General features: G+C 53.4%; 7 protein-coding genes across 7 annotated transcripts; 4 read left to right on the top strand and 3 right to left on the bottom strand.

The window, feature by feature from the left end:
• Positions 1 to 128: 128 nt before the first annotated feature.
• CDC45 (DNA replication initiation factor CDC45) lies at positions 129 to 2997 on the top strand (the record flags this gene model as incomplete). Its single annotated transcript, XM_076678324.1, has 9 exons — positions 129 to 368; positions 460 to 831; positions 908 to 1033; positions 1101 to 1249; positions 1329 to 1649; positions 1744 to 2277; positions 2353 to 2697; positions 2769 to 2883; positions 2950 to 2997. 9 exons carry the CDS (start codon positions 129 to 131, stop codon positions 2995 to 2997), a joined length of 2250 nt encoding a protein of 749 aa, XP_076534584.1.
• Positions 2998 to 3198: 201 nt separating this feature from the next.
• Positions 3199 to 6502, top strand: JCM15063_001354 (uncharacterized protein; the record flags this gene model as incomplete). Its single annotated transcript, XM_076678323.1, has 10 exons — positions 3199 to 3304; positions 3392 to 3504; positions 3570 to 3754; positions 3837 to 4017; positions 4090 to 4364; positions 4456 to 4601; positions 5342 to 5527; positions 5588 to 5928; positions 5999 to 6143; positions 6207 to 6502. The coding sequence occupies 10 exons, from the start codon at positions 3199 to 3201 to the stop codon at positions 6500 to 6502; spliced, it is 1974 nt and encodes a 657-aa protein (XP_076534583.1).
• Positions 6503 to 8990: 2488 nt separating this feature from the next.
• On the bottom strand, positions 8991 to 10849 carry JCM15063_001353 (uncharacterized protein; the record flags this gene model as incomplete). The annotated part of the gene is made up of 8 exons (XM_076678322.1): positions 8991 to 9156; positions 9230 to 9403; positions 9465 to 9525; positions 9590 to 9818; positions 9887 to 10120; positions 10190 to 10294; positions 10374 to 10641; positions 10758 to 10849. 8 exons carry the CDS (start codon positions 10847 to 10849, stop codon positions 8991 to 8993), a joined length of 1329 nt encoding a protein of 442 aa, XP_076534582.1.
• A 255-nt stretch (positions 10850 to 11104) lies between these two features.
• MXR2 (peptide-methionine (R)-S-oxide reductase) lies at positions 11105 to 12145 on the bottom strand (the record flags this gene model as incomplete). Its single annotated transcript, XM_076678321.1, has 5 exons — positions 11105 to 11215; positions 11339 to 11454; positions 11629 to 11701; positions 11764 to 11829; positions 11918 to 12145. 5 exons carry the CDS (start codon positions 12143 to 12145, stop codon positions 11105 to 11107), a joined length of 594 nt encoding a protein of 197 aa, XP_076534581.1.
• A 150-nt stretch (positions 12146 to 12295) lies between these two features.
• TIM44 (protein translocase subunit TIM44) lies at positions 12296 to 14063 on the top strand (the record flags this gene model as incomplete). Its single annotated transcript, XM_076678320.1, has 6 exons — positions 12296 to 12685; positions 12755 to 13134; positions 13197 to 13533; positions 13599 to 13688; positions 13751 to 13960; positions 14043 to 14063. The coding sequence occupies 6 exons, from the start codon at positions 12296 to 12298 to the stop codon at positions 14061 to 14063; spliced, it is 1428 nt and encodes a 475-aa protein (XP_076534580.1).
• Positions 14064 to 14283: 220 nt separating this feature from the next.
• On the bottom strand, positions 14284 to 15079 carry JCM15063_001350 (uncharacterized protein; the record flags this gene model as incomplete). The annotated part of the gene is made up of 5 exons (XM_076678319.1): positions 14284 to 14310; positions 14372 to 14563; positions 14611 to 14633; positions 14698 to 14814; positions 14905 to 15079. The coding sequence occupies 5 exons, from the start codon at positions 15077 to 15079 to the stop codon at positions 14284 to 14286; spliced, it is 534 nt and encodes a 177-aa protein (XP_076534579.1).
• A 302-nt stretch (positions 15080 to 15381) lies between these two features.
• JCM15063_001349 (beta-N-acetylhexosaminidase) lies at positions 15382 to 18677 on the top strand (the record flags this gene model as incomplete). The annotated part of the gene is made up of 15 exons (XM_076678318.1): positions 15382 to 15650; positions 15715 to 15839; positions 15916 to 16186; positions 16264 to 16360; positions 16427 to 16472; positions 16533 to 16596; positions 16654 to 16792; positions 16858 to 16980; positions 17045 to 17117; positions 17186 to 17492; positions 17554 to 17742; positions 17810 to 17889; positions 17961 to 18303; positions 18370 to 18535; positions 18606 to 18677. The coding sequence occupies 15 exons, from the start codon at positions 15382 to 15384 to the stop codon at positions 18675 to 18677; spliced, it is 2364 nt and encodes a 787-aa protein (XP_076534578.1).
• Between the last annotated feature and the right edge of the window lie 268 nt (positions 18678 to 18945).

Below are 18945 nucleotides of genomic sequence, written 5' to 3'. Positions count from 1 at the left end.
AGACGCGTCCTTCGCGAAACCCATTCAACCACACAACACACCTCGAGGCGGGAATCAGCGGGTACGTAAGAGCGTCATAACAGATTGTCTGTCGCGCGCTGATCGAGACGCTCTCGCCAGTTAGGGGGATGTTCATCCCATCGTACCTGTATCGATCCGCGTACGATCTCATCCTCGACCGAACTCGGGGCCACAACTCGTGCTGCACCTACCTGCTCGTTGCGCCTGAAGTCGACGCCCTGTGCGCAGCCCGTTTGCTGTCGAGCTTGCTCAAGACGGACGATGTGCAACATCTCACGATCCCGGTCGGGAGTTGGGCAGAGCTCGACCTAGAAGCCCGCAAGCTTCGAGAGCTGCCAGACGGCGATGTTCGTGTATCCCTCCTCGTTGCAAGCGCACGTCTTTTAAAAAGCAGCACTGACATCTTGAGCTTGCTTTCGTCTCTCAATGTCCACACAGGTTCGAAACCTCGTCATGATCGGGTTTGGAGCTTCTGCCGACTTGTACTCGCTGTTTGCGCCACTGCACGAAGATGGTCTACACGCGTTCGACGAGGAAGATTCGACCAGTCTCCAGTTCTCGCACCACTGCATGATCCATGTGCTCGATTCGCATCGGCCGATCAACCTGCGCAACTTGTTCGAACACGCACCGCACACGGAAGCGTACTTCCAGACCGAACGCAGGCGCCTCGCAGCGGGAGGAGGAGCCGGGTCACGACGCACGAGGATGCAGGACGAGTTCAGCGTCGTCGTGTGGAACGAGGTTAAACCGCGTCGCGAAGAGGACGAGTCGTACCAGCGAGAACAGGAAGCGTACAGGGCCCTCGAAGTAAGGTTCCATTGAACCCCGCTCAAGCTTGAACATTGCCCCTCGTCCGAGCTGACATAGCTGGTGCCGTCTCCAGTTTGAACCAGATTCGGATTCGGACGATTCTGAGGAGGAAGAAGACGAGACGGAAGAGGAAGACGAAGGTGGAGAGAGCGAGTTGACACAGGGAGGCTCGAGACGGAAACGACGGCGGACAAACTCGGTTCGTCCTCTCCTGCTCTCGTTGTCTGTGCGCGTACTGACCGGCTCGATGAACCACTCGGCGACAGCCATCGGGCTTGTCGAGCAAGCAACGACACAAGTACCGAGAAACTCTGGCCAAGTACGAACAGCGCGGAACAGAATTCGCACAGAGCGTAGCAGGCATGATGTTCGTCCTCGCCGAGGCGAAAGGTCGATCAGATCCAGATTCTTTGTGGTGAGTTCTGGTAACAGTCATTGTGACTCGGGCGAGAAAAAGCCTGCTGACTTGCCTTTGCTGGATGGACAACTCCCAGGTTTGCGATCCTCGGACTCACTCATCAATTCATGGCGTCAATTATCGAGCATTCCGACTATCACGCACTCGTGCGAGCATTCACGGATCAAGCTGCGATCTTCTCTCCCAACGCGATCTCGACTGGAGACGTCTCGACGAGTTTCCCTGCGACTTCAGCGCAAGACCGCTCGATCCGTCCCAACATGGAATGGCGCTTCTGTCTGTTCCGACATTGGACCTTGTGGGACGCGATGGTACATTCGAGTTACATCGGTGGTAAATTCGCATTGTGGACGGACCGGGGGAACGGCAACTTGACGGCACTGTTGGCCAAGATCGGGTAAGACCCACCCTCTCTTGGATTTTGCTTTCTGTTCTGTTTCAACGAGTTCTCGACAGCTCAAGGTACTGATCATTTCTTTGGTACCGCACAGACTGTCGTTGGCCGAAATTTCAGAGGATTACATCAACATGTCGATGGATTCGAAACAGACGCTCGCTGCCAAGATGCAGGAACAAACCCCAGCTCACTCGTTGTACGACCTCGCGTACCCTTCCTTCATTCGCAAAGACGGATACAAGACGGACCTGTCGGCTTCCGATTACGTCGACGTCCTCAGTTCGATTCTCGAAGCCGGAACCGGAGTCCGGTTGAACTTCGAACGAGTTCGAAATCGCAAAGGAGCACTCGCGGCTGTGTATGCACGGAGACAAGGGGGTATGGCAGGTCAACACGATGCCGCTACTCAGAACAATGGGCGAGAGATGTGGACACCGAGGTCGCGCATGACCAAGGATGATGAAGGGAAAGAGAACCGGAAACCAGGCGAAGAGGGCGGGGCGCGGACAGAGGAGGAAGAAGAGGAAGGCATGACGGAGAAGCAGAAACGCGAGAGAAGGGACGAGAAAGAGCGAGATTGGCGCAAAAAGAATTTCTGGTTGGCATGGGATGCCCTAGAACCGAGCGAGTGAGTCGCTGCGGCATTCTCGATGGATTAGAAGGACGCATGTCTGACGCTTTAATCTCTCTTTTTCCTGTACAGCACGAGATTACTTCGGGACGCCCTGGAGCTGTCGATGGCACTCAACACCTCGGTCGTGGCGGAAGGGAGCTTGCTGCTTGATCGCAACAACAAGAACGTGCTCAAAACCTTGATTGGGTACCGACTTGGCATAATACATAGCGGACCTGATCTCGACATCTTTCAGCATCCTGGAACTTTGCATCGACTTGCCAATTGGCTCGTCGAAGAAGTGCGGATTACGGCGGAACAAAGCGGGCGTCACAAGAATCTGCCGGTCGTCGTTGCCGCGCTGAACGAGAAGAGCGACAAGTACCTCGTAATCGGTGTCATGGGCGGAGACGACATGGACCACGTACAGAGAAAGTACGTTTCTACCGTTCTCTGCTCTCTGCTGATTCCTGGCGCTGATTCTGTGACGTTTTCTTCCTCTTCAGCATCTTTGGACAAGCCTTTGACAATGCAGCAGAAGCATCGAAAGCAAAAGCACAACAAAGATATTTTGACGCGAGCGTCGTCGAAGTCAGGAAGGCAGACTTGCAAAAGTTCCTCGTCAGTCTTCAGTCCCTTTCCGCACCGAATCGTCTTCTTGTCTGACCAGCGATCTCGTGTTGCCAGAAATCGCTCTCCCTCGAACGCGCCACGCTTTTCAGCAGAGCTCGATGAGGCTTCTGAATCTTGTCACCGCACCCGCGATCCGCTCGTTTCTCCTCTGCATATGCTGTTTTTTTGTTCGTCGTTGCCTCCTTGCTTGTATGAAGTATCGAACCTTGTTGCAAAATTGTCCGCACCAAGCTGCGTAAATTACGTGGCGCCGAGATGTTTTGTAATTGATCTCTCGCGTTCCTTTGACGTTCCATTCAAACCATGTCTGCCATTTCTCAGAAACGTGCAGCGTTCCAGGTGTTGCAGTTCCTCAAGGACTCGCTCCCTTCGCTCAAGCAGGACGATCAGGAAGGGATCGAGGTTGCGAGTGCGTAATGTCACGTTCATCTCCGCGCCGCGTCGTAACTCTCGTTCGGCGTCGCAGTGCGCTGCACTAACCCATGTCCATTCGCAGGTCAATGCATCGCTGAAGCGTTTGGAGTCGATCTCGACAAATCGGAGGACCAACGAGCGTACTCGATCGCGCCTCAGACGCTGTCATCTCTCCTCGAACAACACGTCTCTTCTGTCAGTCGTTACCCACTTGCAAGCACGTACGAGTGGAGCTGACCAAGATGTACTCGGAATGTCAGGCTGCGTCTCAACCTGCTGCCGCATCGGCACCCAAGGAAGCGAGCGCCGATGACAAGGCTGCTGCCGAACAAGCCAAGTCCAAGGGCAACCAGTTGATGGCTCAGAAGGATTACCAGGGTGCGATTGAAGCTTACGGACAGGCGATCGAGAAGGACGGACAAAACGCCGTCTACTGGTCGAACCGGTTCGTTCAACCTTTGCCTGCCTCTCCCGTCACCTTTGCTTGGTGAGGTCCGTAGGGCTGACTCGTTCTTCTGTTTCTCCAGTGCCGCTGCCTACTCGCAAGTTTCAAACTTTGACTCGGCCATTTCGGATGCCCGCAAGGCGCTCGAGATCGACCCTTCCTTCTCGAAGGCCTACTCGCGTCTCGGCCACGCGCTCTTCTCGAACAAGGAATACGCTGAAGCCGTTGAAGCTTACGAGAAGGGACTCGAGCTTGACCCCAACGTAAGCTTGCAATTCGGCAACTGAAGCGTGACTCCTGTCTTACATTCTCTAATGTGTGTTTCCTGATTCCAGAACGCTACGATGAAGTCCTCCCTCGCGACTGCTCGCTCCCGTGCGCCCGCTGCTGCCACTGAAGAGTCGTCAGTCTCGCGTGGTGCCTCGCCTGCTGCCGGAGCTGGAGCTGGGGGCAACCCTCTCGCTGGTCTCGCTGGTCTAATGGGCGGAGGAGGAGCTGGAGGAGCTGGAGGCATGCCGGGACTTGCAGACATCATGAACAACCCTGCAATCATGGGTATGGCTCAGCAGATGATGCAGAACGGCGGTATGGAGCGATTGATGAACAACGAGTTGAGTCTCTTTCTTCTGTCTCTCTCGCCTGTGGCCCTTCAGTGCATTTTCGTCCGCTCTTTAACTGACTGCGATACTGCTTGATTTCAGCTCGATGCGTCGCATGATGGAGTCGATGCAGGGTGGAGGAGGAATGCCAGACATGGCTTCGCTCATGGCTGATCCCGAGATGCGTCGAATGGCCGAGTCGTTCGGTTCGATGATGGGCGGACCACCAGGAGGAGCTGGACGATCCGGTAACTCGGGAGGAAACGACAACATGTATTCGTGATCGTTTGTTCTTGCAGCGTGTATTTCTAGGCTTCCTCTTGATCAATGCTCGAATAACGAAATCGTCGTCTCCAACTACGCGATGCTATGCATAGCGTACGCGCGCGTGGAAGTTGAGCGTGATTGCGGTCTACAGAAGCGAGCGTGTGGGGCCCAGAAATGTTCATACTCGCCACTTTTTACGGTAAGGAGAACGCAGTCATGGAGAAGCCCTCCAAAACCCCTCCATGACACCCGCCGTTGGCCAGACTGGCCATGTTTGCCCGGCATCTTGAATACTGCTCCGAAGCATGCTCCGTACTCCGACGAATGACCGATATACCCGAGCCCGAAGTCCGAGATTAGCTGATCCCCGCAGCTGGGTTCCCGAGCTCGCTTTCGCTTGGACAGCCTGACAAAGCAAGTCGTGCTCGGACTTCTGCAGGTTCAGGCCATCACCTTTCTGGCTCGCTCTCTCGCTCTCTTTCCTCTTCCACCATCACTCTTGTCCACTAAGTTAAACATGCCTGCTGCTTCCATCCAAAACCCTGCCCTCCCCCAAGGCTCTCTCATCCTTGTCACCGTGAGTTCTGTGCGCTAGACATCCTTTGCGGTGTACAAGCTGACACCTGGTGCTGTGTTCCCTAGGGTGCCAATGGCAAGCTCGTTTGCTCACGATTTATATAGGTCGTGCCCTGAGCTAATTCGGCTTCTCATGTGAGCGCAGGACTCGTCGCGAGTCACACGGTCGAGAAGCTGCTCGCGCTTGGATACAAGGTTCGCGGAACGACTCGCACCGCATCCAAGCTGGACAATCTCAAGCGCAAATGGGACGAAAAGTATCCCGGACAATTCGAAGTTGCCGAGATCAAGGACATCATGCGCGATGGCGCCTACGACCAAGCGATCCAAGGTTGGCTTTCCAGCTCCAGAAGTCCTGCTCGGCCAGCGCGCTGAGAACATCTCCATGCAGGTGTCGCCGGCTTTGCCCATGTCGCATCAAACGTTTCTTTCTCTACCAACTATGACGAAGTCGTCAATGATGCTGTCAACTCGACCCTCGTTGCGCTCAGGGCCGCTCATGCTACCCCTTCCGTGAAACGCTTCGTCCTCACCTCATCGGTGGTCGCCGTGGTGATTCCGGAAGCACAAACCGAAAAGGGTGTCCGCGTTGGACCCGAGGACTACAACCACAAGACAATCGAGCTCGCCAAATCTGTCCCGGACGATGATCCTAAGAAAGGTGCCTATGTCTATGGCGCTTCCAAGACTGAAGGTGAGCTCGCGGCGTGGAAGTTCGTCAAGGAGAACAAGGTCCGTCCTTCCTTCTGCTCGTGACTCCTCTATCGGAACTGACGGATTCCGACCGAGGAACCCCCAATAGCCTTCGTTCGAGTTCTCCGCCGTTCAGCCTGCGTTCTGTATTGGCAAGATCCTTGACGCCGAGTCCCAGGCCGGATCGACTGCTGGCTTCCTTCGAGACACATTCACTGGCAAGAATGATAACGCAATCAAGCTGGTTCCCGATGGTAAGCGCAATTCTTGCTACTTCAGAGAGATCCTGTACTCATTTTTGCATTTTCCTTGCTTAGTCACTTTTGTCCCGGTGTCCGACATTGCCGCCCTACACGCTGGTGCTCTCGTTCTCTCCTCCGTCAAGCAACAACGTCTCATTGCCGGTCCCTACACGAAGTCTTGGAACGACATCCTGGCGATCTTCCGCGAGAAGTACCCGAACAAGACGTTCTTTGAAGACGTCAAGGATCCGCATCCCGCCTACGAGATTTTCGATAACTCGGCTGCGCTCCACGTCCTCAAGGAATTGGGACAGTCTGGGTGGACTCCTTTCGAGCAAGCGATTTCCGAGAACGTTACCCCTTTCGCCTAGACCCTGGCATCGTCTCTTTTGTTTTCCGCTTGTCTTCCGTGCTCGATTCCCAATTCCCTGAGTCATACCTGCAGTAATCAGTACCCCTAATTTGCCCCTATAGCAAAGAGACTACAGTAGCGCCAGCAACTGCGAATTTATCAGCAGTGAGTGCCAAGCTCGGCTATGAGCATTGTTGGTAGCACACCATAGGATTCGTCATCGCTGCGGGATCTGACGCTTTCACGATCCGTGCGTTCCTCCGCGGACAAGGGCGGGGCTGCACCAAGTTGATTTCTCACGATCGCCTTTCTGTTCTCGCCTGGAGTATAACACTGAACACGACAAACGGCATGGGGCTGACCACACTGGAGCTCGTGTCGACCTTCTTTGGGCGAATGTCCTGTACGAACCAGGCTTTTCCTCTTGTTCAGTATCAAGGATGTTGACTGTTCACGCTTTAGTTGCATTCTCCGTCTGGTTCGCCTTTCCGCAGCTCGGTAATGGATACCAGCTGAAACCGACTGAAGGTGAGTCTCGAACATCTGCTCATCCTCCGCAAAACGCAAACAGTGTTGATCGTCTGAGCGCAGGTGGCCCATCCTTCATCCTCCTGTCAATGTGGCTGATCGGAGACATCTCTCAAACGATCGGGTTATTCGTGATTGGTGGGTTAGGCACCCAAAAAGCTTCCGGCATCTGCTTTGCCGTTTCGACCTTGTGAGCTCTTCATCTGCATCTCCTTCAAGCAGTAACGCACTAAAGCGCGGTTGGAGATGTGTGAAGCTTGATTACGATCCAATGTCTGTATTATCGTGGTTACATACCCATCACTAAGCGGTACAAGGAACGCACAATGGGGTTTCGGGTTGCTGGACAACTCGTCGCGAATCTTCATCGAGCGCCAAAGTATCCTGCACGATCTGGCGCAGACTCGGAAGAAAACTATCAGGGACACGCGCGCTCGGACGGGGGAGCAGCTTGGAGAAGCTGGGATGGGTGGCGAGTCAACTTGCTCGGTTTTACTGTCAGTTCTCTCAAAACTTTACTCATCAAGCCTCATTCATGATTGATGCTGCCAGATCTCCATGATTGCAATTATCATTGTTTGGGCAAAAGTCGATTTCGCAAATCATCAGACGTCGGATCTTGACCCTGCCAAAATGCCATCGAGCTCGAAAGAATGGGCCGGATGGCTTCTGGGCTGGACAGGCATGGTCCTTTACAGTCAGTACAGCTCTTCCAGGACATTGAGTACGAATTCAAGAGTGCTTCACGCTCTTATCGCTGACTCTTGCTCATTCTCCAAACGTAGCTGGCCCACGAATATACCAGCTGGCTCACATTTTCGCCCATCGGTCAGTCGTGGCGATCGCAGCATACAGCTTCACGAGTCTCGTATTACAAAACATTACCATGCTCATCGTCAGCTCGTCTTCGTCTTGTCACGAACGACCTCACCGACTGACCTTTTAATTTGGCGTTGCAGAGCATCGTGACTGTATCTCACACGCGCGAGACATTGCTCGCTCAAGCCCCATATCTGACCAATCTGATCTGTGCTCTCACGGCCGACATCATCGTAAGCACGTTCTTCTCGGAATCAAGGTGTTTACTCTATTTCGTTGCTTACCTGTTTGCGACAGCTGCTCGTTTTGCATGGCCTCTACCGCAACAATGCGGTTGAACCCAATTCCGAACGACCCTGGAGTGACCCTGATTGGATGTATCGAGATCATATCGGCACATCCGGACACCCTTCACACGTCGCGGGGGGCCGACAAGCTCGAATTGAAAAACATCAGCAAGACCTGCACCGACTTTTGTTACCTGTGCCGTTTCAGGAGAACGGACCCAGTGCTCTCGAAAGTAAGGAACGAGGTTTGCGTCAGCACGTTTCGAGGAACGCAATTGTCAATCTCAGGGAGCACCTTGAATCGTCGTTCGACGGATCGTTACAAGCCGAAGAGAAGTGGAAGACAGATGAAAAGTATCTACCCTGGGTAGTCAAAGGCAGGAGTGCGAAGAAGTTGGAGGATCAAGCGGAACGAGAACAAAGACTACATGATGAGCTCGCTCGACAAAGCTCCGAAGAAGGGACCGAAGAAGAAATGCGCCACCGTGAATGGGTCGAAAGGACGAAGCGACAGCGGGTGCAGGTCGATGCACTGCGTCAAGAAAGACGTGCCAAGCAGGGTTTGAGCAGGACGAATTCCGGGTCATCGAGCAGATCTTCCGACGTCGACACATTTCGCCATTCGCGCTTCAAACCAGCTGAGTCTACAGGGCCGGTCATGGGACACCCTCGCCGTGGTGTAGGTACCCATTCAACGTAGGACACACTGTGCGGAAATGCAGTACAGGAACGGCGTACTTGACTTTGGTAGACCTGAGAGAAACGCTGTCCGGAGAAGCTTTGTGAACGGCTCTGATAGCGAACGAAGGGTCTTGTCGATGAATATGAATGACAACAACACTTTATTTCGTAAGACAACACGTGGGACGCGTTTCAATCGAGACGTCGCTTCCTGGTTCCGGTGGCTCCACCTGCAGGCGGATAGTTGGTTCCGGCACCGTATTTCCCTAAGGTTGAATGTTGCATTTTCGGATCCGTGTCGTCGTGCGAAACCCGTCTGTTTGGATATGCCACTCCTTGAGGCAAATGCAAGAAAGCGCTAGTACGTCCAGAGAAAGAGATTGTCAGTTTAGGCATTGACCTTGTCCGTTGAGACTGAATCGGGCATTTACTTGGCATGAGGTTTCGGATCCTGGGACCACCATTCGTGACATAGGCTTGCTCGAGCAGTCATACGTTTCGTGGGATCATAGATCAAGAGTTGTTGCATGAGATCGAACGCGAGGGATGGAGGTGCGCCCCGAGGCAAGCGCGAGTTGAACCAAGGACCGAGGGTGTTGGGGTACCTGAAGGAGAGACAGTTGAGTAAATAACGTTCTGAGAGGGGGATCACGAGGAAGGGCGTACTTGTCGAGACGAGCGAGCTGATTGTACTCGGGCAGCTGAGTTACGGTTGGCCATTCTTTCACTGCCAAAGCGGTCCCTCAGTAAGCGTATCGCCACGACAAGGGAATCTCCTCAAGGAAGCTCACCGTCTATGCTGCCAAGCACCTCGATCACACGACTCATCTGATCTCGCTGGAACGGGACCCCTCCTTTCTTGCTGCCAATCTCGATTTTGGCTTCCTCTCCTTTGAACATGGGTCTCAGCCCCAACATTTCGCCGTAGATGCATCCCAGAGACCAGACGTCGATCGAAGGCGTGTAGTGTCGAGCTCCGAGCAGGAGTTCAGGAGAACGATACCAAACTGTCACCACGATCTAAGCCAGGCAAATCGCTGTGAGTTGACGCGAGTGACAAGCGCGTGAGAGGAGTAAAGGGAGGGTACCTTGTCGCTCGTGTACAAACTCTGCAGAGGTTCCTGGTACAACCTCGCGAGTCCCAAATCTCCGATTTTGACTTGGCCTTTCTCGTTGACCAGGATGTTGGCCGGTTTGAGATCGCGATGAATAATCCAGTTGTCATGCAGGTACGAGACTCCGTTGAACAATTGCCAAAGGAGCGATTTGAGGACGCCGAGAGGCAAATGGGTTCGGGTCGTCGAATGATGGTGGATGATTTGCTGCACGATCAGTTGTGGGTCAGGTATAGTGAAAGCGAACGGTATACGACATGATTGAGGGGAACTCACCAGGAAATCGTGCTCGGCGTATTCAAACACGAGGTAGATGCTCTTTTCCTCAAGCATGACTTCTCTTAATGCCGTCACGTTCTCGTGCAAGATCTCGCGATTGATCTGTATCCCACGACAGGCGTCGTGAGTACGAACTACTAGGAAACGCTGCAATGGACTCGCGAGAACGAAACGAACGAACCATGATCTCTCGACAAGCACTCTGGCTGATCCCCGTATACGTGACGACTTCGCCCTCCTTGTCGGGCTTGAACTTTTTGATCGCCACGAGTTCGCCTTCTTCCTCGCCATCCTCGCGCGCAAGTTTCAATCGTTTGCCGGGAGTCGCAGCCGAAGGAGTGCCGAGCAATCCGGCGGGAGAGTCGAGAGACGACTGGTTCTGTCGGATTCGCGCCTTGTAGACTCGACCATAAGTACCCGAAGAGAGGAACCCGAGGATCGCATATCGGCTACGTCGATGGACAGTTGCAAACGGTCGTATGCGATGAGGTGTGGGGGAGATCAAGCAGGTCAGACAGGATGAACGACTGGGTTCTTGGGCTTCAAGGTCATTCAGAGTGCCTACCTGAGGACTGTCGGACGCTGAAAGTCTCGCTTTTGCTTGTAGAGGTCGTGTGGGGAGGTGATTGCTGATGGAAACGGAGACGACGGCGGCATCCGAGCACAAGCTTCTGACCGAAGTGGAACCTTAGCAAACACCCGTCTGACCTAGACTCGTTGTATGGCTCTTGATGATGGAAGCGAAGGAGGGACAAGCTAGATCGCAGAGACTATCGCTTCAGGATTCAGCACGTGACTTGACTGCGTCTTCGCATTTCTCGAATGGCGCTGTCGAAGCTAGCCAAGGGCGACATGTTATCACAAAAGAGTGCTTGAAATTGACAAATATCGTATCTACAGAAAGATTGGGTCTCAGGCCTTGGCCTTCTGACCTCCAGGAGTCGTCCCGTTCTCGTTATATTTGATCGAGACCGAGTTGACACAGTGACGGACGTTCTCCTTGGTGAGCCTTTCACCTCGGAACTATGTATGGGGCGTATCGGGGCGATAGATGAAATGTGTCCAGATGATGGGAACAAGACGGAGATACGAGAGCGCAATGTCAGCAAAGCACTAAATAGCGCTATTAGATCGGAAGCATCGTACCGTATGTCCCTGGTGAGCTCCACAATTGGCACAGAGAATTTCTTCGCGCACGGTACCGAACGAGCGGTCCACTTCGGCACGCAAAGCACCCGGGATTGCGTCGAAGAATGCGGGCCCTGATCATTGATATTGTCGGAAGAATTTCAGAATCGTTATTGAGCGAGGGAAATGTCGAAATTGGGTGAGATTCAGTCCACGAGTCGAGGCAGAAACAAGAATAAATTTGATCGAGGGATTTGCCTCCCGTCAGCTGAACCGTCTCATCACGTTTGAGGACATGTGAAACTCACAACCGCAACCAGAGTCAAATTTCGATTCGGCAGTGTAGAGAGGGGTGTCGCAACCCGCGCAATTGTAAGTTCCCTAGTTACATAATTTGGTCAGCCGAAATCCCGACAATGCAGGCGATGTAGAAGAGGCCTCACCTTTGTGGGATAGTGCTTGTTGTACTCTCCGGTTCCAGGCCGTTCAGTTCCTGCCTGTCGCAAAATCTGTTTCCCAAGTGGGGGTTTCAGTGTGAACACCGACGTCAATCTCAAGTGTGGCGCAGTTCCCGACAATCGCTCGTTCGCAACTCACTCTGAACTGCTCCGGGGTCAACTGAAGTCTCCATTCTTCCTCAGATTTCTGTACTGGGTATTGGTGCGAAGACATCGTGCGAGAGTGAGAGGAACCCAGGTTGGTCAAGGTCCCGGCGATCGACGGGTTGTTTGCGACGTAAACGAGAGCGAGGGAGCTTGAAGCAAGCAAGAGAGTCGAAGGTCGTGATAGTCGGCGTAGCAAGGTGCCAGATGAGCGAGAGAGCATGTAGTAAGCGGAACCAAGTTGCCGTGGCTGTGGCACCGAATTGGCTACAAGTCAAATAATTTATCGTGATCGCAATATATAATAGAATAGGAAACATATGAATCGCTCGCACTGCGGCAAGAGATCTCCTCATCTCGCATCACTATAACGATGAAGCAAGCCGCACAGCGCATCCTCGTCCAAGGCGTCAGGTCAGCGAGACCGGTCGCTCGAGCCACGCCCGCCGCTGCTTGCCGCCCTTCGCGAACTTTCTCTTCCACCCGATTCCACCTCCAGCAACAACAAGAGCAGGCGAAGCAAGAGGGCGAGCCGAAAGCCGAGGAGCAGCAATCTAAACAGAAGCAACAGGCGAAGGAGGAAGAGCCAGACACGACCGTCGCGGGTCGATCTCCGTTCGCCGCATTCGTCGAGGTCCTGCGCGAGGAAGTTCGCAAGAACCGCGAATGGCAAGACTCGGTCAAGCAGCTCGGCGGTGAAGTTGGCAAGGTGCAGGACTCGGAAGCGATGAAGCGTGCCAAGGATGCCTATGAGCGAGCGAGGGTGAGTTGGGCTACCCTTCACCTGTCCGCTCCGGTCGGCTGATTCTAGGTACTATGTCCCCCTGTACAGCTTGCAGCGAGTATCAAGGAGAACCCGCGCCTCGCAGCAGCGGCGAACGAGCTCCGCAAAGCCGGAATTTCGATCAACGACGCCGTCGGAACCGCTCTCAAGGGCATGGAAGAGACCGCCTTTGTTCGAACGCTCTCCAAGGCTTCGCGAGCTGTCGGAGACGCTGCCTACACTGCTTCGGCTCCCGTCCGAGACACGGAAGCGTACAAGGCTGTCGCTGCCGAGATCACCGACTTGCTCGAGAACGCTGCGAATGACGTTCAACACGGTGGCTACATCGACCGCGAGGCGAGGCGCAAGAGACGCGCTGCGCGTCTCGCCAAGATTGGAAAGGAGCGAGGAATGGCTCAGAGGCGACTCAAGGTCGAGGAAGACACCGAGTGAGTGCAGGTGCCATCTCTCGTCGCCGCGTTTTGAGCTGATCCTTGTTATGGCAAATTAGAGCTGGACAGGCGATCACTCTTCACGCTACTGCTAACAAGGAGCCGAAAGAGTCTCGATTGCCGAAACCTATCGCCGACGCGATGGCACAATGGTCGCACACCTACGCCGAGTCCGACAACCCTTTCATCGTCATGTCGCGATCTGTGACGGGCACCGTCGGAAGGTGGTTCGACGAGACTGAGACAGCCAAGGTCTCGAAATGGGTCAAGCAGATGGATCCCGAGTTCACCCAGGAGAGCTTCTTGAAGGAGCTGCGGGAATACATTGTGCCAGAACTCGTCGACGCTTATGTCAACGGAGACCAGCCAACCTTGAAGCAGTGGTGTAGTGAAGCTGTAAGCTTTCACAATTTTTCCAGTCGATCGAGATTGCGTTTCTTAACGAAGCCCGTCGAGCACAGACTTTCAACGTTCTCATCGCTACCCTCGGCAACTCGATTGGTCCTGCGATGATGTCCGAGTCTCGCGTGCTCGACATCCGAAATCTCGATGTACGACTTGCTCGTTTCTCCTGCGCTAGTTGGTCGATGATGCTCATGTGTTCCGTGTCCAGATCATGTCGGCCAAGATCCTCGAGAATGATCTCCATGTGTTTGTTGTTTCGTGGCGCACGCAGGAAGTGCTCGCGTACCGAGACCTCAAGTCGAACGAAATTGCGGTTGGAGATGAGAACAAGATCCAGCAAGTCGGTTACGTGGCTGTATTGACTCGAGTGGAAGAAGAGCTTGACAACGAGGAGACTGGAGGCTGGAAGGTGATTGATGTGCGTTGCTGATTCTCCTCTCTACACGCTTGATCCCATGTCTCGCTCGCCAAGTACTCAGCGTTTTCTCTTTCCGCAACAGATGGCTCGACGAGCCGCATAAACTTTGACACCGATTCCAACGATATAGATACCATTTGAGAAAGTCTCCCACACCAAAAGAGCACAACATTTACGCTCAAATTTCGACCAAGCAGTTGTCTCCGTGTATTTCGCGTCATCACTCGCAAACCACCTCTCGTTAACTCTTCCACATCATCCCCACTCCAACTCTTTCCTTACGCAGGAAATCAATGTAATAGCGATACGAGCCGAGCCATGGTTCAGTACTTCTCGTTCACGTCCCGCTTCTGTTGTTTCGAACGGAACAGTCAGGAGCGACATTTTGCTCGAGAAGTAGAGGCGACTTACAAGCTGGCTCGCCGCTTGCGCTCGCGCGCTCGCAACTCTCTTGAAGTGCTCATCGACACTTGCGCGGCGTCTGTACTTTGACAAGGCATTGTACATCCCGTCGCCGCCGCTGTACGGATCTCCGCCTCCTGCCATGCCACCTTGCGCTTGACTGTTCGAATTTGGCTTGTCCTTGATGACCAACACAGACGACTATCAGCATCCTCCAACAGTTAGACTTGCACGCCAGAAGATCTTACCTCCCAAACGATAAAAATTGCGACTGATGAATAGGCGTGCTAAGCGATTTGTGGGTCGATTTGTTCAAAGAGAAAGCCAAGACTCACGAACGACACACAAGATGTACATGATAGCAGTTTGAACGCCGATTTGCAGCTTGAGCGAGCTAACCGACATTTGCGTAATTGATTTCCACACTTCGACAACATTGAGACCTTGCATAGCTTGTTAATGTCAAGCCAGGTAAAAGTCAGGACAAGGCGTATGTTTAGCCACGGAACGAGAGCGAGAGAGTGCGCGAGAGTAGTACTCACCACCGATCAAAAAAGCAATGTCGAGCAAGACCCATAACAGCCATTGCTCGAGTCTCACGTTGGGGCCATACTTGTATGCGAAAATGACGAGCGGTGGAGTGTACGGTACAACGAGGACGATCAGGGTCGAACAGATCTTCCCCGCAACCGTCTGAATCGCAGTTCGGAATGTCATGTGTAAGTACTGTGAGTCGCTGCGAGGAAGACAGACGAAGGAGGTGAGGCGAGAAGGAAAACGCTGGGACAGCAAAAGCGAACTGAGCGTTCCGCATGTCCGCGGATCGAGTATATGATTTCTGACCAATTTACCCTTAGATGACCATGACCACGAGTTGTTGCAAGGTCTCTAGAGCTGCATGGAGGGGACGGCCGATAATTTCGAAAGAGGAGAAAATGCATTAGAACCGATGCATGATGACGGGCTACTTGCAATTGCAACTATTCACTGTCAACGCCTTTCACTCCAGTACAGCTGCCATGGCGTCCGATGCCTCGCCGATAGCTTCATTTAGCCAAGTTCTACCGACACCGGTCACGATCCGACCTTCAGTCCCACAAAGGACGGCATCTTCGCGCTCGCTGCCGACGAAATCAACGGTCCCACGCATCACGCTCGTCGCTTCTGCCTCCAAGATCCCACGAGAAATCGAGCATGGTGTCCGTGAGCTAGCAAAGGGCTCAATCAGGAGTAACATGGCGGTGGTCGAGGGAGATGTACCGCGAGGTTCATTCGTGTGGGGGCTCGAGTAAGTGCCGAATTTTGCGACACATCCGCTGGTCTCGCTCAAACAATGTACAAATTGTTGCCAGATTCGAGAAACGTGAGGATCTCGCGGCTGGCGCAATGCAGATTGCGAGCAACTATGACGATTTCGCCAACCTCCCCGATGATGCACAATTCACCATCACGATCCGCTATAAGAGACCGATAGAAGGTGAAATCTGAGTCGGATCGAAGGCCATGAGAGCCTGGGACTCGACTAGACCTGACCTCTTTTGATCCTTTCTCAGCGTTTCGCGGAATCGGTCACGTGCTGGCAATCAGCCGCTCGCTCGGGTCATTCACGGGAAGCTTTGTTCCCCGCTCTTTCGCCGGTCGACCAAGAGATTCTCCCATGGACGAAGACCCAAATCCTATCGGCGAACACTTTGCAGCCGTGCCAGTGGACGAGGCAAGCCGTGAACCGGTCAATGGCGAGAATGTAGCAGCAGAAGTCAAATGGAGCAGCAAGGTTGGTGAGCAGTTGAGACGTGACGAGCAGTGTTTGTTCCGAACCATCGGGTAAGCTTTACTTCGTTTCCTTACCATCACGCTTCACATTCTTCCGCGCACACAGGCTAATCAGATAATACGAGCAGCGTCATGATTGACTGCTCTCGTAACGGAGTACTCACCGTCAGTAGAGTCAAGTGGTTGCTCCGACAGATGGCGTTGATGGGATCAAACATGTTGCAGGTCAGCGAGGTCCTCTGCATCTCCGTTACCTTCACAGCTTATTCTGTTTCACTTTCCTCGTAACAGCTCTACTGCGAAGACACGTACAGGATTGAAGGAGAACCATTCTTCGGCGAGTCTGACAGTCCATTCGCGCACTACCGCTTTCGGACCTAATTCGATTTCTGAGTAGGCTATTTCCGAGGCCCATACTCTGAGCAGGAGCTGCGCGAGATCGACGACTATGCATTCAATCTGTACGTCGACTCACCCATCGGAAGCTTGTTCGTGAGCTGACGAAAGATCTGTGATAGTGGTATCGAAATTATACCTTGCATACAGACGCTCGGTCACCTGGGTCAGATGCTACAATGGCCCAAATTTGGAACCTTGCGTGACACTGCCGAAGTCTTGCTTGCAGAGAGCGCCGAAACTTATGCATTCATTGAAAAGGTGTAGCCAAGCTCGCCAGTTCGCTCACTCCGAAACTGGACTGACCGCCGAGCTTTGACTGGCAGATGATCAAATCAGTCTCGGGCCCACTCAGGTCGAAGCGGATTCATATCGGTCAAGACGAGGCCCACGGAGTCAGCGAAGGTCGCTACCGTCAGTTGTTTGGGTATAAGGAGGCGACAAAAGTGGTGCGTCGGCTGCTCCTGCGAGCGTCGCTTCATGCTCCGAGCGCTGAATCTACTTCTTTGATAGTTTACTGATCATCTGCGCCGTGTCAACGACATCTGCCGAGCGAGCGGGCTCGAGCCCATGATCTGGAGCGACAGTATGCAGAATGCTTGCTTTCTCCAGAGACCCGAACTGACGAAACTTTCCGTCTCTGCTTGATTACAGTGCTCTTTTGTCTCCCCGCCAAGAACAACCAGCTATCGGGATATTACGACCCGAACTCCGTTGTAACGCAGGACTTGACCGATTCGATTCCGAACGATCTGGGAACCGTCTTTTGGGACTACTACCACACCGACTCTCGGGCGTATACCAACAAGATTGCTCAACATTGGCAGCTAGCCGGAAAGAGCCCCATGATCGCGTCGGGCATCTGGACATGGAGCCGGTTCTGGACTGCATTGCCTTTCACCTTTGCAACTGTCAAGGCTTCCATGAAGGCAAGCAAAGACCCGTCCGCCGGCATCGAGGAGTACGTTCGGCTGCTCTTAAAGGTTAATCGAGGCATCGACTGACGATAAACCCGATGATAGCTGTATGACGACGATTTGGGGCGACGAGGGAAATGAGTTCGACTTGTACTCTGCCCTGCCTGGAATCTTGTATCATTCTGAGCTCGCCTACACGACCAACGAGGAGGTTGACCCTGCGCTGTTGCGACGCAAGTTTGATGGGATCGTCGGAGGAGATCTGGACGACTATGTCTACGCCAGCAAGCTCGAGTGCGTCCAGATGTTTGCGTTTTATTTTTTCGAGACGAGACTTACGCAGACCCTACAATTCTTGTAGCGATACGCAACCGGAGAGTCAACCGATCGATACCAAGACTCACTACACACCAAACATTGCCAAGTATCTCCTATGGGAAGGTGCGTCACTCCACTTGTCGCTGGCTCGTACGGATCTACAGCACTGACGACCGCTTCGTGGCCAATATCAGAACCCTTCTACTCGTTCCTGTCTCCTCAGTATCGAGGCTACGACCTGGAGGCGCACTATTCTCACCTTGCGACCTACCTGGAGCAAGCTCTGTCGTCCGACTTCTCGTCGATGACCTCGGTCTCGCTGCCTCACTCGATCGACGACTATCCAGCTAACAAGCGCCTCGAGCTACCTTACCTGCTCGCGAGTGTGCTCAGTCTCAAATGTCATCTCCGGGAGCGCCTTGTCAATGCGTACAAAGGAAACGACGTAGCCGAATTAGAAGCGCTCGGAGGCAAGTCGGATAATAGCCGCATGAACCGGTTGCGCAGTCTGGTCAAGCGCTTGCACTCTGTACACCGGCGAGTCCATTCTCCCTCTCTGCATTCACTTGGCCCGCAATGTGCTCATGTACTATCGTCAAACAGATCAAACTGGCTCGGCATGTACAAGCCGTTCGGATGGGAAGTGCTCGATTTGCGGTATGGCGGTTTGATCTCGCGTCTCGAGACGATGCACGAGCGCATCATCGCGTACCTCGACCCTTCGGACGACAATGTCACGCGTCTCGAAGAGCTCGAAGTCGAGCTAGAGGTACGCTACAGTCCCGTCTCCGTCACTCGTGAAGGGCTCGACAACTAATCTGATATTTGATTCGATGTAGACCATTTATCCTGGGCAAGGCGCAAATCTCATGCTCGATTACGCACGATGCTCGCGTCCTCAGTATGTCTAGACTAGATCTCCTCTACTTCTGTTTCACACCGATTCTTGTAGCAAGCCGCAAATCCTCTTTCCGCCAAATCCCGCCGGCCCCTGTTTTCAATATTTCTTTTCAGCTCGTTTGTCATCACGACCCTTGTTCCTGTTTGTAGCTCTTCGTCGTACTTGTCATTACACTTGTATGCTGTGATGCTCTGCACTGGCACAGTCACGGGAGAAAATAATTGTTTAGCGTTCATGCAACGTCAACCGCAACCGTCCGCATTTGCACCTACCGCCTC

The sequence above is a fragment of the Sporobolomyces koalae genome (assembly GCF_050403365.1).
Source record: "Sporobolomyces koalae JCM15063 DNA, S_koalae_JCM15063T_v1_ctg13, whole genome shotgun sequence".
Taxonomy (NCBI): Eukaryota; Fungi; Basidiomycota; class Microbotryomycetes; order Sporidiobolales; family Sporidiobolaceae; genus Sporobolomyces; species Sporobolomyces koalae.
Note: the sequence above shows the minus strand (reverse complement) of the source record. Positions and strands in the feature narration are given on the sequence as shown.